This window comes from Colletotrichum gloeosporioides (assembly GCF_011800055.1).
Source record: "Colletotrichum gloeosporioides strain Lc1 chromosome Unknown consensus_121, whole genome shotgun sequence".
NCBI classification, from domain to species: domain Eukaryota; kingdom Fungi; phylum Ascomycota; class Sordariomycetes; order Glomerellales; family Glomerellaceae; genus Colletotrichum; species Colletotrichum gloeosporioides.
This window is the reverse complement of record NW_025544766.1, coordinates 1,430-27,376: the sequence shown is the minus strand read 5'-3', so window position 1 is coordinate 27,376 and position 25,947 is coordinate 1,430. Positions and strand designations below refer to the sequence as shown.

General features: G+C 51.4%; 8 protein-coding genes and 2 pseudogenes across 10 annotated transcripts; 4 read left to right on the top strand and 6 right to left on the bottom strand.

Annotated features, from left to right (window-relative positions):
* Nucleotides 1-33: 33 nt before the first annotated feature.
* On the top strand, nucleotides 34-563 carry GCG54_00015739 (histone H3-like centromeric protein hH3v; the record flags this gene model as incomplete). The annotated part of the gene is made up of 3 exons (XM_045415507.1): nucleotides 34-100; nucleotides 163-287; nucleotides 345-563. The coding sequence occupies 3 exons, from the start codon at nucleotides 34-36 to the stop codon at nucleotides 561-563; spliced, it is 411 nt and encodes a 136-aa protein (XP_045256112.1).
* Nucleotides 564-1,797: 1,234 nt separating this feature from the next.
* On the bottom strand, nucleotides 1,798-4,018 carry GCG54_00015738 (putative Xaa-Pro aminopeptidase P; the record flags this gene model as incomplete). The annotated part of the gene is made up of 4 exons (XM_045415506.1): nucleotides 1,798-2,223; nucleotides 2,281-2,542; nucleotides 2,626-3,709; nucleotides 3,781-4,018. The coding sequence occupies 4 exons, from the start codon at nucleotides 4,016-4,018 to the stop codon at nucleotides 1,798-1,800; spliced, it is 2,010 nt and encodes a 669-aa protein (XP_045256111.1).
* A 1,097-nt stretch (nucleotides 4,019-5,115) lies between these two features.
* On the top strand, nucleotides 5,116-8,456 carry GCG54_00015737 (Importin beta-like protein; the record flags this gene model as incomplete). Its single annotated transcript, XM_045415505.1, has 5 exons — nucleotides 5,116-5,157; nucleotides 5,213-5,428; nucleotides 6,055-7,834; nucleotides 7,895-8,022; nucleotides 8,124-8,456. The coding sequence occupies 5 exons, from the start codon at nucleotides 5,116-5,118 to the stop codon at nucleotides 8,454-8,456; spliced, it is 2,499 nt and encodes an 832-aa protein (XP_045256110.1).
* Nucleotides 8,457-8,797: 341 nt separating this feature from the next.
* On the bottom strand, nucleotides 8,798-9,714 carry GCG54_00015736 (annotated as a pseudogene). The gene is made up of 2 exons: nucleotides 9,503-9,714; nucleotides 8,798-9,430 (listed from the first exon to the last, which is right to left on the bottom strand). Coding segments are annotated over exons 1-2 (845 nt in total).
* A 14-nt stretch (nucleotides 9,715-9,728) lies between these two features.
* On the bottom strand, nucleotides 9,729-11,733 carry GCG54_00015735 (annotated as a pseudogene). The gene is made up of 5 exons: nucleotides 11,674-11,733; nucleotides 11,434-11,588; nucleotides 10,955-11,361; nucleotides 10,675-10,894; nucleotides 9,729-10,172 (listed from the first exon to the last, which is right to left on the bottom strand). Coding segments are annotated over exons 1-5 (1,286 nt in total).
* Nucleotides 11,734-12,095: 362 nt separating this feature from the next.
* GCG54_00015734 (rRNA-processing protein fcf2) lies at nucleotides 12,096-12,904 on the bottom strand (the record flags this gene model as incomplete). Its single annotated transcript, XM_045415504.1, has 2 exons — nucleotides 12,096-12,476; nucleotides 12,701-12,904. 2 exons carry the CDS (start codon nucleotides 12,902-12,904, stop codon nucleotides 12,096-12,098), a joined length of 585 nt encoding a protein of 194 aa, XP_045256109.1.
* Nucleotides 12,905-13,954: 1,050 nt separating this feature from the next.
* Nucleotides 13,955-15,171, top strand: GCG54_00015733 (Transcriptional activator HAP5; the record flags this gene model as incomplete). The annotated part of the gene is made up of 5 exons (XM_045415503.1): nucleotides 13,955-14,039; nucleotides 14,161-14,174; nucleotides 14,292-14,345; nucleotides 14,415-15,083; nucleotides 15,142-15,171. The coding sequence occupies 5 exons, from the start codon at nucleotides 13,955-13,957 to the stop codon at nucleotides 15,169-15,171; spliced, it is 852 nt and encodes a 283-aa protein (XP_045256108.1).
* Nucleotides 15,172-15,528: 357 nt separating this feature from the next.
* GCG54_00015732 (Exocyst complex component 6) lies at nucleotides 15,529-18,505 on the bottom strand (the record flags this gene model as incomplete). The annotated part of the gene is made up of 10 exons (XM_045415502.1): nucleotides 15,529-15,702; nucleotides 15,759-16,016; nucleotides 16,082-16,238; nucleotides 16,323-16,615; nucleotides 16,673-16,808; nucleotides 16,861-16,970; nucleotides 17,023-17,124; nucleotides 17,182-17,313; nucleotides 17,366-18,376; nucleotides 18,455-18,505. The coding sequence occupies 10 exons, from the start codon at nucleotides 18,503-18,505 to the stop codon at nucleotides 15,529-15,531; spliced, it is 2,424 nt and encodes an 807-aa protein (XP_045256107.1).
* A 1,855-nt stretch (nucleotides 18,506-20,360) lies between these two features.
* GCG54_00015731 (Meiosis protein mei2) lies at nucleotides 20,361-22,925 on the top strand (the record flags this gene model as incomplete). Its single annotated transcript, XM_045415501.1, has 9 exons — nucleotides 20,361-20,822; nucleotides 20,875-21,048; nucleotides 21,104-21,352; nucleotides 21,427-21,972; nucleotides 22,019-22,140; nucleotides 22,200-22,230; nucleotides 22,283-22,300; nucleotides 22,350-22,728; nucleotides 22,780-22,925. 9 exons carry the CDS (start codon nucleotides 20,361-20,363, stop codon nucleotides 22,923-22,925), a joined length of 2,127 nt encoding a protein of 708 aa, XP_045256106.1.
* A 279-nt stretch (nucleotides 22,926-23,204) lies between these two features.
* GCG54_00015730 (uncharacterized protein) lies at nucleotides 23,205-25,718 on the bottom strand (the record flags this gene model as incomplete). The annotated part of the gene is made up of 1 exon (XM_045415500.1): nucleotides 23,205-25,718. The coding sequence occupies one exon, from the start codon at nucleotides 25,716-25,718 to the stop codon at nucleotides 23,205-23,207; it is 2,514 nt and encodes an 837-aa protein (XP_045256105.1).
* Nucleotides 25,719-25,947: the final 229 nt, after the last annotated feature.

Sequence of the window (25,947 nt, the reverse complement as noted above, 5' to 3'; positions counted from 1 at the left end):
CTTTACCCACGTCCCTTTACATACCCTATAGCCATGCCCCCAAGGAAAGCAAGGCAGTCAGATCCTGGTCGCCGCAAATCGCGACAGAGCGATGTTCAGCGTACGGTTCACTCCACCTTCAAGGAATCTTTTGCCCTTCAATGGTGTGCTAACCACTCGCAGCCGGCGACCCAATTCCGAACCGTGGAAAGAGACGTTATCGCCCCGGAACTGTAGCCCTCAGGGAGATTCGAAAGTACCAGAGCGGTACTGATCTTCTTTTGCGTCGACTTCCCTTTTCACGTCTCGTAAGTAGATTCACCGTGCGCATTTATGTTACGACGATCGCCTAACTTGTTATCAAGGTTCGCGAGATTGCCGAGTCGGTCATTCCCCGAGATCAGCCACCGATGCGATGGCAATCGCATGCCATTCAAGCTCTCCAAGAGGCCGCTGAAGCTTTCTTGGTTCATCTTTTCGAGGACACAAATCTTTGCGCCATACACGCCAAGAGAGTCACTATTATGCAAAAAGACATCCAGCTTGCGCGGCGCATACGTGGTGTTTGGGGAGGCTTAGGTTGAGTACTCTGGTACTTGGAAAAGGACGATTCAGGATGTGCTTTGTATCAAGGTCATTGTGTCGCGCCCCTAGTTGACCACCTTTACTTTTCTTATATCGCGGTTGCACGGATACCCATGGCATGTGGAGGTTGGCGGTTGTGATCTTGTTTCGCGAAAATTTGGTTCGGAGTAAAAGGCGTTGGCGGTATTAGTGCTCAAACTCGAGAGGCAACAGAAGATAACGGAAGCATGTGTATATCTTGAGAGCTTTGCAAATGGAATGAAACTTGATTCTATTCAAACGCGATAACGAGACGTGGGGAGAGGGCGCGGTTTACGTAGAGACTACTCTGTACCGCGTAAGGCTCTTCCGGTTTGGCTGCTGATGCCTTACCATGTAGTTCGAAGAACCCCAATTCCATAAATGTTTGATACCTTACCTAAGCCATCGGTGAGGCACAAATGCAGGCATCTCAATTCGTCTTAGCAGCTTTCGAACACTTGCCTTAGTAAGGAAAACATGATAGGTACGTCACCAGGCAGCCAGATGGTACTAGTCTACAACTACCTATGTAGGTCAGGGATAAAGCTTCATCTACGTTCACAACAATCGTTCGCTTGAGTTTTCAAACTTCTGGCACCGCACCACTGCGTCTACGCAATCTGTGTCAATGGGCCGTCTTTTTCCTCTTCACTTCACTGGCCGACATATGGTGCTGCCTATCAGTACCGGCATCGGCATTACTTGCGTTCTAAGATCCCGGCGCCCCCCCATCCGCTTCGATTCGGATCACGCTCAGAAAACCTCGCCTGCCCCGCGCGTGCGTAGCCAGCCTCGAGGAGGCCTTAGTCCAGAGGTGATGAGACAGCTCTCAAGCGGCAGCATGTTTGGTACGTAATCATGGTCCATTTCCGATACCAACGGACTGCATTACTGACGTACACTGTCAAGGGTTCGGGGCTGGACTTCTTGTCGGTTTCCTGTCTCATACACTAGTTCTGCTCGCTGGTCTCACCATCTTTGCCTTTTACGTAATGCCCTTGCTTAATATTCTGCAAATTCTAATCGTGTACTAATCTGGCAGCTACAGCTTGCAAACAGATACGGCATAAACTTGCCCCAGCTGCTTGGCCTGAAAGAACGATTCAAAACGGTTGCATCGAACAAACCTTTCCGAAACTCTGTATTCCGACTCTCATTTGCTGCCACCTTCACCCTCGCCGCCTTTGTGCGGTTCTAGAGCATACCGTACCACTACAGGGGCTGAGTCTCCCTCGTCAGCCATGCCAGCGTCAAGGGGTCATGTGCGAAGAAATCCCTGGTCTTTTGGAAGATATCCGCATTGTGGGCGTTGAGCCACTTCTTCTCCTCTGCCGTCAAGAGGCTGGGTTCAATGAGGTTTTGACAGTATGGTACCATGGTGACGTGCTCGAATCCTAGGTACGGTTTGTCGCCAAAAGAATGCTTCGTTTTCACTTCCGTGACCATGGCTACGTTTTCAATTCGAATACCGTATGACCCGTCTTCGTAGAACCCTGGCTCAATGGAAACAACGTTGCCAGGTGCAAGGGCAACTTCGGCAAATTGCACTCGAGTACCAATTCCAATGGGTCCCTCGTGCACGTTGAGGTACGAGCCCACACCATGCCCTGTGCCATGGCGGTAGTCCAAGCCCTCTCTCTGTGAGCACACGTCAGTAGATGTCCATCGCTAGGATCATCGGTCATCAAAACTAACCCAGAGGTGTTGACGAGCCAGACAATCAAGTGCAAACCCCGTTGTTCCCTTGGGAAATATCGCAGTGTCTAGCGCGATATTGCCCTTCAGCACCAATGTGTAGGCGAGCTTCTCGGCATCTGTAGGCTGTCCAAAGTGCAGAGTTCTTGTTGTGTCCGTGGTTCCATCAAGAAATTGAGCACCGGAATCGCAAAGATAGATAGCATTTGGGTCGATAACGGAGCAGGCGCCACGCTCGGGTTTATAGTGAATAACAGCGGCACTAGGAAGAAGTTAGATACCGACGTTGGTGAGGGAGCTGAAACGGCCCTGGAAGGACACGCTCGGTAGACCACGTCCACTTACTTCGCACCGGTAGATGAGATGGTGTCAAAAGAAAGACCAACATAATCCTTATGTTTCGAGCGAAGCTGCTCAAGCTTGTCGGCGGCCTGGACCTCGTCTAGGACGGCCTTCTTGGCGACCAACTGGTCCTCAAGCCAAGCAAAGTACTCGATGAGAGCCGCACCGTCTCGAATGTGGCACGCACGCATGCCAGCCATCTCAGTCTTGTTCTTGACGGCCTTCGAATCTCCAATTGGACTGCGAACCTCGTCAACCAGTCCGTCACCGCCGAGAGAGCGCTTCAGAGCCCACGACGCCTTTGTGGAAATGATGAACCGCTTGGAGACGAGACCGTCGTCAGCTCTGTCCACAGAAGAGCGCAGTGCACTTATGGCTTCGAAGATGCTCTCGTATGATTTGATTGCGATGCCGTTGTCCGAAAGATACGCATGGGTGGCCTCTCCTAGCTTCGAATTGTCGATGTAGAGGGTGGCACTCTCGTTGGTGATGATGGCGTAGGAAAAGAAGACTGGGTTGTACGGAATGTCATCACCGCGAAGATTGAAGAGCCAGGCAATTTCGTCCAGCATAGATACCACGAAGGCATGGGAGTTCTTCTTTTCCAAGTCCTGTCGCAAATCCTTCAGTTTAGACTTGACGTCCTTGCCACTGAAGGTCTCCGGTAGGACGACAACAGGATTCTTGGGTCTTGCGGGGCGGTCCTTAGCCCAGACCAAGTCGACCAAGTTTTCATCGAGGGCTACCAGATCAGAGCCACCGGATCTCTTGATTTTCTCTGCAAGCTTCTTGGCGATTGAAGCCGTGATCAACTCGGGGTCGACACCAACAACTTTGCCGCCAGCGGACTGCTCAGCCGACCATTCCTGCCAAGTAGGCACATCTTGCAGGCCCTGCTTCAAGAGCAGCCAGTTTTGATCCAATTGTTTGGAGGCTTGGTTGAAGTATCTGCCGTCTGTAGCCAGAGCGGCTCTTTCCAAAGTCACAACAGCGCAGCCGGCGGAGCCACTGAAGCCAGATATGAATTCGCGGCGGGCATCACATCCAGCAATATACTCAGACGAGTGGGAATCTTCGGAGGGAATGACTGTGAACACAACGAAGCTATTAGCAAAAGGCGAGGATGTGGTAAATATTGGAAAATTGAGGTAAGACTACCATAGACATCGATGTTGCGCTCTTTCATCAACTCTCTCAGGGTCGAGAGGCGACCGGTAGTGTCGATTTGCTCCATATCAAGGACCGCAGAAAGATGCAATACTCGACGGTGGAAGCCACTGGTCGGAGAGGCACGACAACCGTGGAATGGCAGGGTTGAAGAAGACCGGCTTGTTCTGGAACTCGAGAAAATCCGACGGAAAATCACACTAGCAGGACGGCAACTGCTCCAGACCATGAAGTTAAGAGGGCACCTAGTAGTGGAATAAGGTGGACGGAACAGACAGAGGCGATGTCTCAACTCGACAAAAGGAAAGGCAAGCAGAGTCGTTTGGCGGGGGAACGAGGGGAACGAGGGGCGTGAGGGGTCTTCCAGTGACACGGGTAGATGCGGCGCCTACCTACGTACCTAGGTAGGTAGTGGAGCACCTACACCAAAGTCACAGTGCTGTTGCTATGGGACACCTAGTCTGGAGGAACCAACGCCAGCGGTTGAGGGGCTCGCTGATTCTGGTGCACTTATTTTTACCTGTCTCCAGTGGAGAGGTAAGGTACATTGAGGTAACCTGGAAGGTATTCGTAGGTCGATGTGCCTACCTACCTAGCCTAAGGTGCCTACTTAAGGCAACGATATGAAGCAGGCGTCATCAGTGAGGTAAGTATGTATCTGGTATCTTAGGTAAAGCAGGCTGTGTACCTAAGGTAAGGTAAGGTACCTTAGTTCGTCTAGGCAGGTCGGCAGCTTTGGCATGGTGCCTAAGATACCTAGACATCTATCTACCGGTAAGTATCTGCCCACTTCCATTAGTATGGCCTGGGGGTGTATGCACCTAAGGCACCTACACAGGGACAGATGCCTGCTTGCTGTAACTGTAGTCGTACTAGTGCCCCTGTCTCTACTTGAGGTAATATACCTTAAGGCAGGTACACTACAACAAGCACAGCTCGTACCCGGTAAGGACATTAAGTCTGTAAGTGGTTTTTTTCTTTTGGCTGAACCCCATCACACGCATAATTGCATCTGCAAAGCCTGAGGCGTCACAAACGCCGTTGCGCAGTCAGTAAGTACCGGGTCGCCCGATTGTCGTACCTGGGCTGTCTCTATTCATCTGGTTCTCGTTTGCCGCCACCTCTGATTCTGGTAGGAAAGGAATTCGTGTAACACAATTCCAGAGACTGCCAAATTTTGACCAAACCCCACCCATTATCATAATTAGGCTCATCACTGCCGAACCAACCTCACCTTTGTTAGCTTCAACACACTCAGTCCTGCCCTAGGTATCAACATGAAAACATCCCACGCAGTTGTTTGAGCTCTGTTCCAATCTTGCTGCCATGGACGGACGGCTACCAACAACCATCCAGGAGGCGGAAGCCGTAAGCGAAGTGTCACACCATCAGTATTCCTTTACCTATTGCTAATGATTACAAGCTTGTTCTCGCTCTTTATGAGCCAGCACCCCCCGAGACCATTACCCGCATACAGGAAGTATTGCACCGTCTGCAAAGATCACCTTCCGGCTGGTGGATTGCTCGTGATCTCTTGAGCCATAACGACGACAAAGTCAAGTTCTTTGGCGCCCTCACCCTCATCGTCAAGTTGAATACTGAGAGGTACATCCCCATTCCCCTGACCTCTAAAAGGCATGTATATTGTGCTAATGGCAGAATCAAATAGCTCGTCTTTAGCCAGCGATGATGCGTCCGAACTGTTGCAGAATCTTGTCGGTTGGTTTGTCAAATCACTCGACGACGGATCTGGTGCTTTGGTCATCAGAAAGCTATCGTCGGCACTTGTCACTTTCTTCCTGCACTTTCCAACTCGTTGGGAATCTTGCATTCGTCATCTCTGCTGGTCCTTGTCAGAAGGTGCTCATTTGTCACAAGAGCGTATCAGCCCGACGTCGGGTTTGTCGGGTCTGCTCCAAAATCTTCACCCGCGCAAACTGCAAGCTGCTTTGTGGTTTTCGGGTACCTTAGTTGACGAGTCATCTAAGGTTGAGATGAACTCAGCCAAACAGTACCACGCCCCCCATCCGCTTAAGGGAAACCTTCGACTCACATTTTTGCAGTTCGGGCTTATATAAATCCCTGATGAGCAACGCCCCAGATGCCTTGGCGTTGATGTCTTATGTGCTCAGTCACGGCGCGTTCGCTGATCCTGCGGATAGCAGCATTCGCCGAGATTCCATGACTTGTCTGCAGGTGCGTATTTCGGCTCTTCTCACACACGCGGTGGTCTTCAATAAGGTAGTTTGCTCACTGTTTTTGCAGTCATGGGTCTGGTTCTCTCAGCGAGTGTCCTCGCAAAATGACGAGCTAGTTGCCTCTCTCCGCACTTTGATACAGCCTACGATCGTGGCCCTAGGCGATGAAGATTTGTATGAAGTTGCGGTGGAATTACTTGCCGACGTTCTGTCTAATTACTCGGTTTTCTTGACCGAGAGCCACTACGAGTCCCTGTTTTCCCTTTTTGAAACGCAGTGGTCTGATGAAAGATACCGCCGTCTAGTTAAAGGCGACTTTGACTTCGACTCGATTCAGTACGGCCAGCTTATGATCTCGCTGGGTGACTCCAAGGTTCAGAGTCTCATTCACAGTGTGGACAACCGGTCATCAAACTTCCTGGCACGCCTTCGAGGTCTGCTGTCTGCCCAGGGTTATCCTGTAAGCGAAGACAAGATATTCGTTCCCGCCCTGGAGTTCTGGTCTACATACGTGGAGACCTTGACGGACTGCATCTATTCGGACTCGGATTCAAAAGCCTGGGTGTCCTCAGCCACTTCTCACGTGCTCGAGGCTGTGTCGACTATTTGGCGACGAGTGGCATATCCGCCACCTAGTGTGCTAGCTAGCTGGGATTCAGCGGATCGGGCAGGCTTTGGCGATGCAAGGAAGGATGTTGCAGACCTTCTGCAGTCAACATTCACCGTGACTGGCCCGCCCTTGATTTCAACCTTTGCAAACTTAACGCTGCAGTCTATGTCGCCCAACTCCTGGCCAGATCTCGAGGCAGCCGCCTTCTGTCTCGGATCTTTGGCCGAATGTGTCTCCGGAGACGCCGGATGTGACGACACTCTCCGAGCCGTTTTTTCCTCGCCTCTCTTTGAACTTCTCCAGGCATCGCGAGAAATCATGCCAGGGCGCACTCGTCAGACGTGTATATCTTTGATTGAGCGATATTCTGATTACTTCGAGCGAGAATCCCAAAGTCTCCCGGCCGCTTTGACGTTACTTTTCTCTGTTCTGAATGATCCTCACCTGGCAGGGTCTGCTGCGAGGTCCATTCAGAGGCTGTGCTTCTCCTCTCGATCTGTTCTGGCGCCTGAGGCGAGTGCGTTCTTGGGGCAGTACCAGTCTATTGCCTCACAGGGTCAGCTAGACTGTCTGGCTAGCGAGCGAATATTAGGTGCCATAGCTGCCGTCATACAAGCCGTGTCACCTGATGACGAAAGACTCGATCGCTTAGAGGTTCTTCTCTCATTTGTCGAATATGATGCCCGCAGGGCAATACACCTGCTATCGATGCCCCTGGGCTCGCCTGAGGTCCAGGGCGAGTGCGACACTCATCGTTGTTCGGCCCTCTCTGAGTTATCAGAGTTCCCGCTACACATTGCCCTGAAGTCGTTGAGGGGTCTCATCAGCATCGGCAAAGGTCTTCAGGCACCTGGAGATCTACCTCTGGACCTGGACAGCGAAAGGGAACACACCTTTGTCGACCAGGGCTCCAGACTTGGCCAGATACAGTCTAGAATTATGTCTGTGGTTGTTGAGCTTCAAGCCTCTTTTCCACGAAGCGGAGAAGTGGCTGAGAGCATCTGCAATATCTTCAAGACAGGGTTTTCAGAGTCAGAGACTGGGCCTTTCGTGTTCCCACCGCAGCTTATTTGTGACTACTTGGCTCAGCAAGCGTCCGATGTGCCTCGTATTGGGTTGTTTGTGAGCACTGCCTGCTCTTTTCTGAGTTCTCTGAGAAACTTGAAAAGAAACGACGTGGAGGACATTAGAACCAAATTACTCAGATGGGTCATAGGTCTTTTGCAGCAACTGCCGGGTAAGTCAACAGTTCCAAACCCCAGACGCAGCACTAAGGAAGCAAACTTTACAGAACCAGAGAATGACACAGAACTGGCGCAAAACGGCATCGAGTTCACGAATCGCCTCGTATCTCGCGAGCCGACTGCGCTATTTCGGCCCGAATGTCTCCCGCTAGCTGAATACTTCTTCGTGTATGCGTTGAGGGTGCTGGACGGGCGAGAGCCTCTACCAAAGGCTGCTGCCGCCGATTTTTGGGCATGTTCTCAGCCATGGTTTCTATGATGAGTTACTAATGTGTCATCCAGGCTACGTTTGTGTCGCTCAAGGATCCTGATAAGGGAGCGCAAGCGACAATTGACCACGCCGTTGCTCAACTGGGGCCGATGATTGCACAGTCTATTGTTCAAAATATTGGCGGCAACGCCTCGAGGAGTGAGCTGGATAGGCTCGGCGAACCCTTGAAAAGGATGGTCAGCAATCAGGTAAAGGCCCGCGCTTGGCTCGAGCAAGCCTTGTTCGACCCTTCTTTTCCCGGCCAGCACATTTCGAGTGAGGAGAAGGCTGTTTTCCTGAAAAAGATTATCAAGTCAGTACTGTTCTTTGACAACGTATCTCTGCGGATGAATCATAATCACTAACTCCGTATGATTGAATGATAGCCTAAGAGGCGCAAGAGGGACAGCACAGGTGGTTCGAGAGTTGTGGCTAGCCTCAAGAGGATCCAAATTCACCTACGCGTCTTGATCCCACGGTCTAGTACATCCAGGTTTCTGCGGGCCGGCAAATGGACTGGAAACCTTGCAGTATGCCGGGCTTTTGCGATCCACGAGCGCAGCTTGAAATGAGCGGGAATCTGAGTTCGTCACGGATACAATATTTACAAGTGCTGAATCCCTACAAATAACAGAATTCTACCCGCGGGACCATTCTGTACACGTTGATACAAAAAGACCACATCCGAAAATGCCCAGACGTCAGCCTACAGGCCTGTGGCTTCTCTGACAATAACCATGGTCTCTTCCGCACTTTGACGGGCCCTCTCCGCTCCTCGAGCCTCAACGGAGTCAAGGTACCTTCCCTCATCAGCCGAGATAAGGTCTAAGTATCTTTCTCGAAACCCGGATAGACCACGGATGACAGCTTCAGAAACAGCCTGCTTGAGGTCCTTCAAAGAAGCTTGAGAGTATTCTTGGGCTAGGTGGGATGGGGTCCGTCCCTTGCCATCGAAAACGGACAAGATTTCCAATAAGTTTGACACACCCGGGCGTTCACGGGGGTCGTAAGAGACCACATTTGATGAATCTGTCAAGGCGCTCATCACCTTCTTGTGGATCTCTTCTGGCCGGTCTGTGATAACAATGCGTGACCTGGAATCTTTCGCCGATTTTGACATCTTCTCGGCCGGATGTTGTAATGACATAACCCGGCGAGTAGGCGCTTGAAGGATCAAAGTCAAAGACCTTTCGCGCCTTTTATGGGATAGTGAGACTTACGAGTGATGGTTTCAGGTGGCACAAGGTGCGAGCCGAAGGTATGGTTGAAGTTGTTGGCACATTCCCGAGCAAACTCTAGATGCTGCCTTTGGTCGTCACCGACGGGGACATGAGTTGCCCTATATTATCGACTTAATACATTTGCCTTCTTACTTTTTCTCCTGGGTCGGATAATGAGACATCTAACGAACCTGTGAACAAGAATGTCGGCAGCTTGTAAAACAGGGTAAGAAAACAAGCCGAGTTTCAATGATGCTTTGGCACTCTCGTCGAGAATTGTTGCATCAGAGGATAAAGACAATTTGCTCTGTTGCGGGTATGTCGTTAGAACTTCTGTTGCTGAAGAGAACTGGACATTGATATCACCGACCTTCCACTGCGTCATGCGCGAAAGGTAACCCATGGAAGCTGTGCAGCTCAAGATCCACATGAGTTCTGTATGGGCCGCAACCTAGGGAACAGCGATACCGTCAGCGACATTGTTCGTGCTGAGAATTCGATCCAGCAACGAAGTGACGATGCGGTTTTTATTACCGAAGACTGATAGAACAATGTGGAACGTTCGGGATCAATGCCGACGGCGATCAAGGCGGCTAGTGTTTCCCTCTTCCATTGTCTGAGCTGCTTTGCTTGTTGGTTCCTGGTGATGGCGTGGAGGTCGACGACAGAGTAAATCAGTTTACATTGATCTGCTGGTTCGCTTTGGAGGTTAACCCATTGGCGGATGGCACCAACATAGTTACCCAGGTGTGGCGTTCCTGTGGGTTGAATCCCAGAGAAGACAACCTTCTGTTGGCTCGTCGACGAGGCACGTCGAAATTCGCGCACGCCGACCACAAGTTGACGGGCTCCCGATCTTGCCTGCCGCCACATTGAGAACGGAAGTGGTGATATCGTGTAATGTCGGAAGTGGCTGTAATACCCTGGAGCAAAAGGCATGCTACGACCTCCGGCCAAATTTGATGAGAAACGACGGATACTCGAATATATTGTTGTACCGGGGTTACCATGTCTGCGAGTTGCTCCGCCGGGCAAAAAAGACACAGCAAATGCTTATCACCTTCGCTATACGGCGCCACTGGGTGAGCCTGCTTGCGAACTGAACTGTTGTAACGGGCACACTAATAGTAGTACAGCAGAATGTCCTCAGCCTTCACCAGGAACCCCCAATGTTTAGCCCAGCATACATATACAAAGGCTCATGCCGTCCGAAACTCGGGTACAGGCTGACGCGCAATAGTCTGAAAAAGTAGAAGGCAATTGTGCTGCCTCCTGATTTACTGCTGTCCTAGCCTTGCTGGGCGCTAGCCAGCAAAGCAAGGCGCCTTGGGCTAGACCCGAGTTCCGCCGAGATGGTGCTCACTCGGCTTCTTTTCTCTTCGTCATCCTTTCTCTTTTGAACTGTTCCTTTACGAAGCGGCGCTGTCCTTCCGCCCGCTTACCACTGTCGGTAGTAAACCTCGAGGTCGCCAAGAACTCCTCAACTTTCTCGACCGTATCCAGACTTCTGAGCTGGCTCAGTTGTTCCCACTTCGGTTCGATAGCCTCATGTGCGTCTTCGGAGATGGTATCCATCGGCTTTCCTACGCCTGATTGAAGAACGTCAACGTTTGCACAAGTAGACGTCTCACGCGAGATCCTACCTAGCTTGCCAAAGTCCCAAAGGTTGGCCTTCATACCAATGCCATAGTATGCGTGTTTTTGGAGAAAAGCCAGCCACAGCTGCACCGTCTCCGGGTTGCCATCGCGAATCTGGATGAGGCGACGTAGAGTGATGCGTTCGAAGTTTTCTTGAGACTTCTTGAAAATGAAACTACTGCGAGGGACTGTCCAACGTTCAGTAATGCGAGGTAGCGGTACTGGACCAAAAGCTGGAAGCTTAAGATAGTATGCTGCGCGAAGGGCGAAATCGACGAAGAACTCGAGGTTTCTTATACTGAAAGAACGTAGCTGCAGGTCGCATGAGGGAATGCCGTATTCAGCTTCGCATCTCAAGGGCTGAAGATAGAGCGCCTGAACACTTCGTGGGAATCGTAATTTCGGTGACTTTCTGACGAAACGTTAAATGTCCGCAGTCGGGTGGCTCGCTCGGGATGTCGTCCTCAATAGGTCATTAACTTACCCTTGTTGGGGATTGGGGAGGGCCTCTCTGGTAGTTGACACTCTTTCGCGAGCTTCTGCAGAGGGGACCTGGTCGATGGGCGTGTCAATGCCCTTTTCGGCGATGGGTGCTCCAGTGGCAAGAAATCGCGGCAATGGCGGTCGCTGGATGACGGCCTGGATTGGAAATGGAATGTAAGCTATAAAAAAACGACTCTCCAAAGCCACCCAAGGACACCTATTGACAAAGATGGGAACGCACCTGTGGTGTTGACCGCGCCAGAAAGCGGGTTGTTGGCCGCAATAGCGATGTTACGCGCATTTTGTCGCTGCACGGGTAACCAGATGGGATCAGAGGACCTGCCGACGAGGAGACCATGAACGGCAAAGAAATCGATAAATTTCGGGTTCCATATATTATTCATATAAGAGCACAGCCTAAGACGCGCAGACGCATAATGAAAATCACACTATCCGCGCGTAGCTAAGATTATAGGACTAAAGGGTTTACGCCATATTGCAATTTTATTTTATTTTTCTCACATGGTTCCCCTCTATGGTGAATCACCTGCGCCGGAATAACGGCCAACTTCTTCGACGAAAAGCACCGGGTCAATAGGCTCGAAATCACGGCGTCAGAGACATATTGACGAATCTAGGTCTCGAGAATCCTTTCTTTATTTTTTACTGTCTGCCACGGCGACGTCGTTCTACCAATTTCTTGTAGAAGGCCTTCTTGCCGCTTGCTTTCTTCTGCTGGATGCTCTCGTACTTAGACCTGAACTTGCCATAGGCCTTTTCAGCACTCAACAATTCATCTACTAGTGTCTGCTTTCTCTCCTTGCGGGTCAGGCGTGCGCTGTACAACTCGGTCGGCCCTTCGACGATACGTCCAACGTGAGCATAACGAGGCACTTTGGCCTTCAGAGACTCTTTCTTGTAGTGTCGCTTCGGGTCAATGGCAGTTCCTCTCATATGCAGAATTTGTAAATCCCGCTTGAGTTCTGGATCATTGAGGTCCGTCTTAGGGATGCCAAACCAGCGAGGGCCAGCGGTGTCAAGATTCTGAGAAGACGCGTCAGCTTTGCTGTACTAGGTTAAAAGACCAACAGAGACAGTAAACACCAGGGCGAGTTTCGCTTCAGAGTAACTATGAAATAGGAGTATCATTTGGGCGTGGCGCGGCAGTCCAAGACGGATGCCGACACAACATCAACAGAATAAGCAAGGATTGCTTCTCATCACGAGATGTTGGGGCGAAATGAGGGTGAAAATTGCGAAAAACGTACCTTCTCTTCTGTCGGCCTAGGATCGCGAAGCGTGAGGCTCTTCTGGTCTCGTACCGTTGGCTGGCCCTGGTGCTCCGCGGTTGGCTCGGTTGAAGCGACCGCGATCAAGCTGCAATCCTTCGGCTGTGACGACTTCTTCGTCACTAGCCGGCTGGCCGCTTGTTTCAAGAGTTCGTCAAGACGCTCATCGCACAACTCCGGCATAGCGGTGAAGTACAATTGAACTGATTGAGTCGAAAAAAAGCTCAGCGAGCAATCGAAAGGAAGGACGGATTAGCGATGTGCAAAAGATTTTTTTTTCCTCAAATGGAGCTTCCTAATAAAAATTGGGGCTAAGTGGGGCATATGATCAGGAAAGGTACCTTGGACGGGGACGAACCTCTCGTTGTATTACGTAATGTAACCGGGAAGAAATCAGCCGCGATTGAGCCTAGGCGAGGGGGGTAAGAAACGTTGATTAAAGAATTCGTAAAGGTAGTAGAGCTATTACTGTCTGAATTATTCTCTCATAAGATACTCTACAGAGGTAAAGGCTTTGACATGAACCAAGCTTCAGGTTCACACTCTCAGACCACCACTGGACGACACTGTGACCTCGTAGTAAAGCAACATCAGGCAGATAGTACAAACAATGATGCGCCTGCGGTTTCGCTAGCTGATAGTACCTGTACATTGTCGAACCAAGTACCACAATGCCTTAGGTATCTATCAGGCGCAGTGTAACACACCATACGGCTCCAAGCCACGTCACTCTTGAGCTGCTGGCTAGCGTCACAACGCCTTGAATGATGCTGCACAGCTGTAGGTACCTGATCAAAGCAATAAGAGGACGCTGGGCTGGCTACATAGAGAGGTTGTTCAAGCAAATCGACAACCATCGCTACCTGAAGCTGCCGATGGAATGGTTGTTCCTCGGTAAGATGCCCGCCCGACCACATTAGGTAGGTCGGAGGTGGCACGTCAGACGAACCGCCCCAGCATGCAAGTCGCCAGGCATACAGCGCCCATGTGTGCGCTACAAAGCCAGTACAAATGCCAGCCATCGGAACCCCACGCACCAAGCAGTTTATCTTCCACTCCAATCTCAGCCTAGCCACACGCCTCGCTTCACTTCGTGCCGATTACGTCCTCGGGTCTTCCGTACAACCAAGCTTCCGTCCCTAGTCAACAATCGTGGTGCCCGCGCTATTCACACCATACAGCGACGCATCAACAATCCCAACCTCTACAATAATCATCTGCACATAGATCGAAATGGACCCTCAAAACCAATCCGGCTCTCACGCGCAGCAAGGCCGTGCCCAGCCTGTTTACGACACGTCTCATGGAGGTCACTACGGTAAGGCAGCTCTTCGCGCATTTCAAACGCGTCAAGCCCGCGTGTGCCTGCGCAAAGCATCCCCGTCGCTGTCGCTCGTAGCATTTATTGTTGCCACTGCTGACTTCTGCTCTGCTACTAGGTGCAAGTGCTGCGGTTCGTATTTCACTCCAAACAATTATCCAGCGGGCATGCCATCTATGCAACCACCGGTCGCGGTGCTTGGCGCTGGTTAGCTTCTGATGATTCGGTCACCTCTGACAATATGAACAGCTCTCTGCCCAGGGCTTTGCTCCCGCCGAACTGTATACCGGGCCATGGGCTAATGTGCGTGCCCATCAATCTCGACAGTAGCCCTCTTACTTAACCTGCTGACATGCGCCTCCATCGCAACAGGTCCACCAAGGCCTGACGGGCCAGTACAAAGACATCCTGACGACTTACTGGCAGCAGACCATTAACCACCTGGAAAGCGACAACCATGACTACAAGCTGCACCAGCTGCCTTTGGCGCGGATAAAGAAGGTCATGAAGGCCGATCCTGAGGTCAAGATGATATCCGCAGAAGCACCCATTCTCTTCGCCAAGGGCTGCGATATTTTCATCACCGAGTTGACAATGCGTGCCTGGATTCACGCCGAAGAGAACAAGCGAAGAACCCTGCAGCGATCTGATATTGCATCTGCCTTGGCCAAGTCAGACATGTTCGATTTCCTGATTGACATAGTTCCTCGAGAGGAAGCCTCTTCTCATGCCAAACGGACTGCAGGCCAGGCTGCCCCTGCTGGCCAGGGCGTGCCGGCGCAGGCAGCTTCCCAGATACCAGGCCAACACGGCGCTATTCCACAAGCTGCCAATCACTCCTCCTCGTCTCATCCTATGGCAACGACCGACTACGGACTCGCCGGACATGCTCTTGGCCCCGATCAGGACTATCGCCAGAACCCCAACATGTATCCTGGCCAAGTACAACCTGGGCCGTCTGCGCCATATGGTCAGGCGCAGCAAGGTATGTACGGCGAAATTGAGGGAATGTACGGATACGGCACCATGCAACCTCAGCAGGTTAGTTAACCGAAGGAAAACGCCAGCTGTAAAATCGAGATACTGACAAGTCCTGCAGCCGCCCATGTCGTCGGAGGAGTTTGAATAGTGGCGAACCGACTTGAACATGGAAAGGCGTACAGGAAAGCCGGATCTCTACGTCGTTTCGAGGCCCGCATGAATCAGAAAGGCGATTGGTCGGTGAGGGAAGGCCGCTTTCGGTTATCTCCCCTTTTTTTCTTTTTCTTTTTTCCCTTGTGGCTTTAATGCTGGCGTCGTGGCGTTCGAGGCTTTCCGGCGACCATAAGGGTTGACGATGGAAACATCTGACACGTTGGTAAATGGCGTTCCTTCGTCAAGGTTTTGTACCCGGGCACGGTTGATGAAGCACGCCCTACATATATGCCAGTCTAATGACGCCCTGAGGATAGAAATTTTCAGTTGCTTCAGTCAGAAAAGAAAAAGGTCACACAGCTGGCAATCTGTGCATGGTAGGTATGCCAGTCCACCGATGATCCTGAGCGTGGTTCGTGTACATTGTAGTCTCCGAGAATTCGCGACTCATTTCATGATGCCAAATCGTGATGAGAAGTTGGCGAGAGGGGCACTCCGAGTAGGGCCCTGAGCGTTCGACGTAAGTCTGCATAAATGTCAGTTGAGACTCTGATTCGAGTTGCCTCATGAGAGTCGAAGTACATACTTCTCTAGAAGAATTGGCCCATTCATGGCGTCTACACGTCCAAATTTCTTGTTCCGGATGGAAATGTCAAAGAACTCGTCATGATTGTCGGACTGCATCAAGTTCACGGTTTGTTGGAGCTCGTCCAGATTCTCTCGAAGCATCGCTCCATTCTCCAGACTTTCGACAAACTCTGTTAGATACTGGACATCTTTTGCGAGTGCAGCTACTGCATTGGTGTTGATATGTTTGACGTCGGGAGACAACGGCAGTGCCTGTGGGGTTTTGGGTAAGCCTGGAAACAGGGAACAGCAACGCTGCGGAGCATCAGTCGACGTACTAGAATCTTGTTGGCAGCATGACTGAGAGCATCAAAATAGATAAGTTCCTTGATCTCCCGTGGCAAGCCCAAAAGCGTCGAGTTCATAATATTGGAAAGGTATCGTGTCATGGTCTGCATGTAACTGCTTGGGTCGGGGGATGTAGTTGTTGCCATCCTGCGACGTATTGTTAGTTTTGAGAGCGAATAGAAATGAACTACTGCAGCCATGTTCCCCAAGAGCAGCAACAGCATCACATACCAGTCGTACTCCGCAGTATCCACGAGGTCATCGATCTTGGAATTGACGAGCTCGAATATGCGCTTCTCGGCAGTCTTCTTATTGTTCCGAAATTCTTCTGTGGCCACCAGTGTAACGGGGCCACCAGCCGATGTCGATGACCTTGCTCTGATGAGCAGCTGCTCCAGTTCCTGGCATGCTGCCTCAAAGTGCTCCAAATTGATCAATATTTGCACAATTTGGCCCAGATATTGCGAGCTTAGTCTTTCAACGAGGGACTTGCACACTTTCTCTGTCAATAACTCGTCGAGTGACTACAGTGGGCGCGATTAGTTGCCAACTCTCCAGAGTCACGTGAATGAAGATCGTACCTTGCGGAGTGTCTCGTCAATGACATTGGGGTGCTGGAAATGATCGTCGGAAAAGAAGTAGAACTGGTTCAAGAAGTTCCGGATATCAATGCAGCACAAGGGGTACATTTGGGAAAAGGGCAGTACGCATGGGAAGCTAGACAAGCATTAGAATAATGAGGCATAACTATCGTGAGGGATGGGCTTACCTGAGCTCTTCCAGGGTCTTTTCTTGGGAGAACCAGCTGACATTTACCACCTTCTCGTACTCCTCGCGCGTATTGATTGCCATAGGCATGTAGTCGTCTGTTGAGACGATCTAAAATCGTCAGCTACGAACTATTCCCTACAAGGGGGACATCGGCGCTTACCTCTTGGAAGTCTTCGCTGAAACGGCGCTTCAAAAGCTCGGCATACTTGTCGAAAAGTTTGAGGAGGAAGTTGTCGAGCATAGATACGGAATAGCCCCATCCCTAGATTTGCCTCAGCATTAACGGAACCCCATCATACCAACAGAGCGGGAAAAGTACCTCCATGGTTTGGATGAACAAAGCTATGACACCCTTGATTTTGAGGAGGATCTCGGCATTGCTAACTTCGTTCAGGGCTTGCGAAGTCAGAGTGATGGCGGTGTGACACATCGAGTCCCATAGCTCGTCCACCTGTGGTATTTCAGCAACTTGAGGCGCAGCAGTGTCGCTTCCTCCTACTCACGTCGATAGCGGACCGCAGATGAGGAGCCCGGCGCATTGTGGCCTTTTCAATGATGGCGAAGCCTGCGATGCCCTCGAGCAAACTGCTGAGTGAGGTTTCATCGTCTGCTACTAGTCCAACGGTACTAGGCAACAAAAGATCCTTCTGTTGCCTGCGGGTAGTAGCGTATTCTGCTCGGAATTTCTCGTTCTGTCCGAGGGCGTCGTGGATGTGGAGGCATTCGAATAGAGGCGTGAAGTCGACCTGCAGCTCCTCATTGTCCAACACGTCAAACTCTTCACTTTCATCAAAGACGAGCTCAATGGAGGAGTTAAGCTTGAATTTGGTAAGGTATCCGTCTTGCTCAACACGTTCTCTTTGTCTCGCTCTCCTAAGTTCGGTATGGTAGAATGCAACCTCGCCGAGGAACTGCGAAGTTTCGCGGATTCGGAAGAGCCAGGTATTCAGATCCGCCATCACAGCTTCCGAGATGATCTTCTGCGATGCCGGAATGGACTTCTGGATTACGTCGGCAAGTCTATGCTGAGTTGCGTACTTATTCTGAATGGTCGGTATGAGATGCTCGTTTTGCAGGTCATCGAGGGACTTGAGTGCGGCGTAGTACTTCTTCTTGCGGATCAGATCGTGGGCATGGTTGACAGCGTGCAGTATCTTCAGAGATTCTTTGAGGGCTTCGGAAGCATCGGCGATGTTCTGGCGCACAGCACGCGTGTCGACGAGGGCTTGCTTTTGGTTCGCGAGCTTTTCGGTGCTTGCTTGGATAGACTGATTTAGCCTAAGGATCTCGGCCGTCAAAGCGACGGTACCTTCGCGGACAGTTTGCAGCTGGTTGACGGAACCTAGAAATTCCTCATGCTTCGTCAAGCCGATTCGCTCGATATCAGACTCTCTATCCTCGGCATATCTTGCGAGGTTCTGGGTGAGTGACGGCGTTCGATTCGAGTTGGAGGCGTCTTTGAGCACGGGGATAAGCTGGTCCAGGAAGTCCGAGTCTGTGGAAGTCAGAATGATCTAAGGGTTGTTAATAAATCAGCATCGCCAGCATTGTAGAAGGGTATGCTGCTGGAGGTTCAAAATAAGGTGCCTAACCTGCTGGACAGCAGCACCATAGTCATCATAGGTCTGCGGGCGACGGGGCATCTTCGTCCACAGGCTGCTAATCGGAGCCAGCAGTACTGTCGATGGCTCCTTGTCGCTATCCGGTGTGCTCAGGCTGGCTGCGTCCCTTTGATCTCTTCGTTTCCGTCGAGCCACCTTTTGTTACCTGCGATTCCGTGGAAAACAAAAGCTGTGTAATCAGAGATAAGGTGTTGATTGAGACACGTTCGTGAGCAAGTCTAAGTAAGGTTGGCTCGCATAGGCTCCAGATCAAATGCTGGGGAAGTTGTGGTGATGGAGGGTTAGCGGTTTGAGGCTCTTTGGTGGACCTCCGCTAATGCAGGTGCAGGGGTGGAAGCAAGTGCACACCCTGAGCTGCATCGTTTTAACTACGGCCCCCACCTACCAGGTACAGTGCACCCGCCATCAGGTGCCTAAAACCGGGAACACCTCCAGCTGACTTTACATACCTACCTAGGTAAGGTAGGTACTTCCAAACTCCAGTGTAGACAATGGGGCATTCTTCAGATGGGACATCCTGGAACATAAGCACCCACAATCATAGGTATATAAGGGGTGCTCTCGGTTGTGTGGTCTATGGGAGCAGACGTTCGTGTTGGTATGCCCCTCCAGTCTCTAACATTATGTTAACCCCGCCCAGATCAACACCCTCTATAATGTTGACAATATCTTATCAAAATATAAGTCTTTGGCTACCAAAAGACAACTGCATCCTGAAGTACATCAGTCACATGTATGGGAAGCAGCACCAGCTAACATTAGAAGGCAGCAAGGTAGAAGGTTGAGCAAGCATCTTGACTATAAACACAAATGGCGCACTGGGTGCTTTGGTCTCTTCCATCTTGGAGCTGGAAGTATGCCTATCGTGTATCACATAATCACGTGGGCTGCATGTGTCTGGACTGCTGTGGTCGGCCGGGAACTGGTCGTATCCTTGTAAACAGGACAGAGGAAGAGTGGTAGGGAAGGTAGAGAAAGGAAAGTGCCTTCCGACAGAGGCTGAGCTCCGCGCACATTATGGTCACTCTTCAACCGCTTCCTCGGAGTAAGTCAGGTAGGCAAGGTACCTTATCTAAGATAGATAGGTAGGTAGGAGGATGTAGGCGTGGGAGGTGCAATCCACCCATCCTGCAAAGATCATCTTCACAGGGAAGGAAGGAAGGAAATGCGACTGCCGCATACAGGCCTTCTATCTCAGTACCTTCGCTAATCCAACGGCACTTGCTGTGGTTTTCTCGTTGGTCACTGCGCCTTCTAATCCCACGCACGCATCTTTCACAGAAAGGAAGGAAGCGGGAAAGCCCATCGCCCTCAGCCGACCCTGCGAGCAGCCCTCGCGCGCCCTTCCTCTCCTTCACCTCATCAACCTTCCCGTCTCATTTTTTTGTTCCGCTCTCCTTTCCTCTCATTTCTTCTTTCTTGCCATCCCATCTTCTGAGATACTCATCCGTCCAGTTCCTCGATATTTCGCCAAGCGAGGACAAACACTCCAACAACCCAAAGCTGTCTTGTCCTGCCGTTTCTGGCGGCGAGACCTACCTTACTCATTCCCAAGTTTAGGCCCACACAACTCGGTGTTCTCGATCTCCATTCCATCTGCAGTCACAGCTCTACCTTACGGTGTATGCTGTGGGTGTTTGACTGGTTCTCTAGGACTGGAATAACGGCATCAACTTTGATATTCAAAAGCCTTGTTTCTCCCATTAGGTACGTGATGACAAGCCTTTGCCTCAGCTACCCCCCTCCCTTGCCGGCTGTGGTCATTGGGACTTCACTACTTCTGTCTTCTCTTGTATACCCTTCCTCTCCTCCGACAGGAAAGTTCCATTCTAACTGTCCTTGATTTGCGCCGTAGAGCAGGGACACGGCACGCAACATGGCGCACAACCGCGAGTCGGTGGTCTTCAACCCGTCTTCCCCGCGGTCTTCTGTTGGAGGAGCCGAGTCCTTCAAGGGAACTCCAGACACGAGACTCACGGCTTTCTCTCCAGAAGAGGGCTCTGCGAGATCGTCTCGTCTCCTCAAGTCCCTCGGACAAGACTCCCCAGACGCCACGCCGTCTAGGTTTCATTCCATCGCCTTTGGTGGGGGAATTTCCAATGCTGACAAGGACCCGTTCATTACTACCACGTCGAATGTTGCTCTTCAGAAGCTTTCGCCGACAGCCTCAGCTTTTCAGCCTTTTGTTGGCCCCGTGGCGACTCCTGATCGTATCAGGCACAGGAACCGCAATCTATTCTCGCCTAGCCGAAAAGAAGAGGGCGAACTGTCACAGTACCTCAGTATTTGGTCGTCTAGTCGGACTCTGAACGCAACTGATCTTATGTCGTATTTCACGGTGAGTGTCGATATATCGACAGGTCATTTTACACCGACTGACACCCAACCAGAAGCTCCAACGCTTAGGTCTCTCGGTTCAAGAGCCAAGGCAGATCCATCATCGGAGTGGGAGGGCTATCGTCCATTTCGGTGATATACGTGATGCTGTTCTGATCCACGACAATCTGCACCGCGTCCAGGCAGACTTAGAGGTGGAGTACATATCTGAAGCTCATTTTTCCGAGGTATCATCCTGCTTCTCCCTTCCTCCCGAGAACAATCTTCCTGACCTTTACGCAGCACGCCGGACAGACCCCTGTGAAGTGTGGCTCGTGGGTGTCCATCCTGGCCATTGCCACACCTTCGGGAGTCCTTGACATATCCCGCTTTGAAGCAGTTGTCAAGCGTCATCTACAAGCAAAGGGCCATCTCTCGGCCTATCACGCGCAGCAATTACACGACGAGGACACTTACAAGGCTGTCGCAGAGTTCAGCGATGCGTCAGAAGCCTTGTCTGCAGTCGTCTCGCTCGACAACAGAATCATCGAGGTATGCCGTTGAGTTCCTGGCCTCTAGAAGGCTCTCCTCTCGGCACCTGCACCAGACGCTGATTTGACTGCAAGGGAGCACACATCACTCTGTCTTCCATTGACACTGGCGGTGTATTTCAGACAACACACGAGGAGCAGGATGGCCCCGTCGAAGCTCCTGGCCCCCTTCTTCCTAGCCAGGACCTGACAAACGCCTTCCAGGCTTTGGCCATGTCCAAGAACCCGACGCAGATAGGCATGTCGCCACATGGGACAAGTATGATGGGACCAGGCTCCACGTACCCTCCTCTCGGAATCCAGGTCCCCCCTTTTGCGATGTGGCCGATCCTGTGCCAGCCTCAATTTCAACCGGGAATGGGATACCTCCTTGACGGTGGTCCTCGCTTGTCGTTGCCGCCAGCTACGTCGAGTCCTGCTGGATACCAGTTTGTTAGTCCGCTCTTCTCGCCTCAAGCACGAGGTTTGTCTACGGCTGGATCGATGCCATGCAGCCCAAAACCCGAGCCTCGAAGACAGCACGCCTCTCGTATTAACAGGTCCCCGTACTACAACGTTACAAGCCATCACAACCATGTCGACGTCAATCGCATCCGCGAAGGAACGGACGTCCGCACAACTGTACGTAGACCAAATGAATCCGACTTTCAAAGCTGACTGTGTCCAGATCATGCTTCGTAATATTCCCAACAAGGTTGATCAAGCCATGCTCAAGCGGATCGTAGACGAGTCCAGCTGGGGAAAGTACGATTTCATGTATCTGAGGATCGACTTTGCGAATGACTGCAAGTACGTTCCCCCTCTCGTCCCTTCTCATCATATAAAGACTAAGCACAAAATCAACACAGCGTCGGATATGCGTTCATCAACTTCGTAGACGTGAGTGTTTCTTTGACCTTGTGGGAAAACCGAGTGCTAACAAATCATCCAGCCGCTGGACATCATCGATGTCAGTGAATACCCCACAGCTCAGCGGTGCAGTGCTGATATAGCCACAGTTCGTCAACACAAGGGGCAACCAGAGATGGAACTGTTTCAAAAGCGACAAGGTCGCTGAGATCTCCTACGCCAGTGAGTCATCCAGACTCTGGGTTGCAATGTCGAACCCAGCCGCTAATCAGACACGTGAAGCCATCCAAGGCAAGGATTGCTTGGTTCAGAAATTCAGAAACAGCTCTGTCATGCTTGAAGCAGCGCACTATCGTCCCAAGGTACGGCTCTGCATTCTGCTGAAATGGAAAGTTCTGCTCATTATCACGCAGTTGTTTTACACATCCAACGGTCCCATCCCAGAGCTTGCTGGAGAGGAAGAACCCTTTCCCCAGCCAGACAATCAGTCCAAGATGAAGCGAAGTTGCGAGAATGCAGAGCACGTCGGTAAGACAGACAAGATTTTTGAATTGCTATAGATACTCACGCGAGACTCAGGTCTTTTCACGCCCAACGCTGGCCAGCATTTCCGTGACGAGCAACGCCGTAGACGCTCGCAGTACGACCGAGGTACAAGGCTGGCCGCCCTCGAGGAACACGACTTCGAGACCAATATGCACTCATACATGTATCACCAACAGTGAGCGAAGAAGGATCTTTGGACGACGCTTGGTCCGGGAGATTAGCATGAAATTGGGTTGTCCGAACGCGTGGGCCCACAGCTTTGTTTGCTATATTACAGGAGCTTTCTGGAAGCGTCAACCATGTGTAATCATTAATAACTAGCTAGAGCCCGCAGACATATCATGGCTGTCTACTCTGATACTCTCATCCCTAGACCGACTTAGAACCCGACACTTGTTTCTTTGCAGTCCTACAGGCTGCATTGTTTTTCGGCTTCCATTTCCAGAGCACAGTACTGTTTAAGGCGGGTACTCCGGCAGGGCAGGCAGTGGCTTGCGTGTTGCCAGCGAACCAACTCCACGACTGGATGGCGGGAACCTTAGATCCGGCACTGCGATCGGGGGCGTCTCCAAAGACGAGATTGCTGGTGGGCATCGTTCTGTAACCCGGGTGGGAGAGTCCGGGGCTGTCAAGGGTTCATCTGTAACAAATCCTCCCTCCTCTGTGGAAAGAGTACTGTGGCTGGAAGAAGAGCACTGGTAACCAATGTCTAGCTCATTTCCGAGATACTGTTCATCTCGGACATGATCTGTCCCCGGCATCTGATCTGGGCCGGACACAGCCTCATCATCGATGTAGGAACCGTGTGCGATGTCTGATGTCGGCGTGAGTAGCTGACGGTGCTCATTTGGCGCTTCTGTTAGAGATGGGCCAGTATCGAAGTGACCGCCGTCGCTGCATTCAACAGGCCGCCCAAACTTGTCATATCGAGAGGCGAAAGAGTTATCGACATTGCGATCAGTTGGTAGGCCTGGTAGGGGGTGGTTCAAGCTTGGGGATCGATAGGCATCAAAAGAGCCAGTTAAGATGGGTTGCGCCATGGCTCTCGAGAAAATGACCAATACAAGGCAAGAAAGTAGGAGAATGGCCTGTACAATTGCCATTCGCTTCTGGAACACCACCTCGTCGGCAAGAATGTTGAGTCGTGAGCTCAGCGCCACGGTTTCTCTCTGTGATTGCTCCCGCTGACTTTCCAGTGCAATGACCGTCGACTGCCAAATTTGGTCGTATTGCTGGCGTACCGTCCGCAGCTCTGAGAGAACAGTATGATTCAGACTGTTCAAGAAAGAATCAATTCTGGACAGCTGTTTTCTTTCAGTCAAATATTGGGTCGCCTGCAGCGAACGTGATTGATCTTCGATGTACTTGAGTGATAAAGTCACATTGGCTTCCAGTAATTGCAGCCGCTTACTGACAGCCTTGAAAAAACTCTCCTGCACAGTAGGAGAAGCAGGGGCTGCTGTTGAGTTGTTCTTGGATCGAGACTGAGCATTGGACTGCGACGTTGCTTTGGTCGGAGAAGAGCTAGCATTTATGTCCTCAGTCCCTGCTCCTGCTGGGCGGGGGTCCGGCGGCGTGTTGATTTGGTGAGAAGTTGCAGAGGCCGAAGCTGCTGTCGATTCGGGGCTAATCTCTGGTTGATTGCCGCCGATGATTGTGTGGACAGGTGGTTTGTTTTCTCCCATGTGCCCATTGGAGATTCCGGATGCCAACTTCTTCTGAACGTTGGGCCCTGTGTCAGCAAGATTTGCTTCTGTCGATGGTGGCGTCGCTGTCATTCCCGCGACGGGACCCCTTGTAGATTTCGGACAAGTGGAATTATCCCAAACAGAGGATCTAAACAGTTTGAGTGGCTGGAAAGGATCCATTGAGTAGTCAAGATCGCAAGCTGTTATGGTCTCGCCCGAATGGCTTGTTGGGGAGTGAGATGTCCTATCCCACGCTGCCAAGTCGGCGGTCGTATCAGAGCTACTTACAGAGCCGGAAATGCCCTCTGGCGATTCATCAGCTACATCCTCTTCGTCGGCGGGTGTCTCGGTGTCCTTCCAGGACTCCAACATTCGAGTGCCATGGACTCGTAGCAAAGACACCGGGCAATAGTACTCGTTCCCATAGTGGCTCAAGAACTCAACGCGGACATACTTTGCCCAGATCAGAGGATTGGGTACAAGGAAAGGCTGTATGTCTCGAGAGTTCTTTGCCTCGAATGTGCCAAGGTCCTTCCACTTGTCGACCTTAACAGGATATCTGTCGCTGACACTGACTCGGAACTGACGGATCATGCTCGAAAAGAATTCAAAGTTGGCAAGCACCACTGTGTCAACCAAAATGTCATCGCTCAGCTCCACGATGACGAATTTGTTTTCCGCCGAACACTCTAAAAGCATATAGGAATCCTTGTTTTCGACTAAGATGGCTTTCGCATTCTTCGCACCCTTGTTGGTCTTCAGAACTGTCGCGCCGGCATCAAATGACGAGTACGAGAATCGTTCTTTGCAGGTCTTCCCAGCATCCTTGCTTCGATAGTATTGGGTCCTGCCATCGTCGTAGAGCACCGGTTCTTGGAGGTCTGATGCTCCCGACTCAGTTGGTAATGCTTGCGGCGCCGATGCAATGTTGCTGATTTTCTCCGAGACAACATCGAAATTTAGATCGATCTCGCCATCGTCACCCAGACTGTCCAGCCCCGAGGTCTTCGCTGCTCCATCATGATCTTCACCTCGATCATAGGTCCTGCGACTTTTCAACTCGGATGGATCCTGCCCGGCCTTGCGAAGCATCATTTCTTTCCAGTCTTCGAATGACATGAAGGGCCTTGGGCTTGGTTCCTCGTCGCTAGTCATGTCCGTGGGCGGGGGCATCGAAGTTCCGCTCAACAAAGACTTGGCGGCGGCATCTGTCGTAGTTGTCGCATGTTCGGCGCTGAGCTCGGCTGTTCGATTCCCCGCGGCGGCATCGTAACCGGGTCCCATTCCGTCTGTTGCGGCTTTCTCTCCAGGCCAGCTGGTTTTCAGACACTGCTGTGGGAGAGTGTGTGTGATGTAGTTGATCGTCTTAAATTCGCAAACGCCCACACATGAGTCCGCGGGGTGAGTACTGGATATGGCCGACCGTTGAGCTGACGATTGAACGCAAATATGTAGGATGAATGCGGCGACGACGGGCAATTGCCTATGCAGCGAGTCCGGGCCGTAAAGCCGC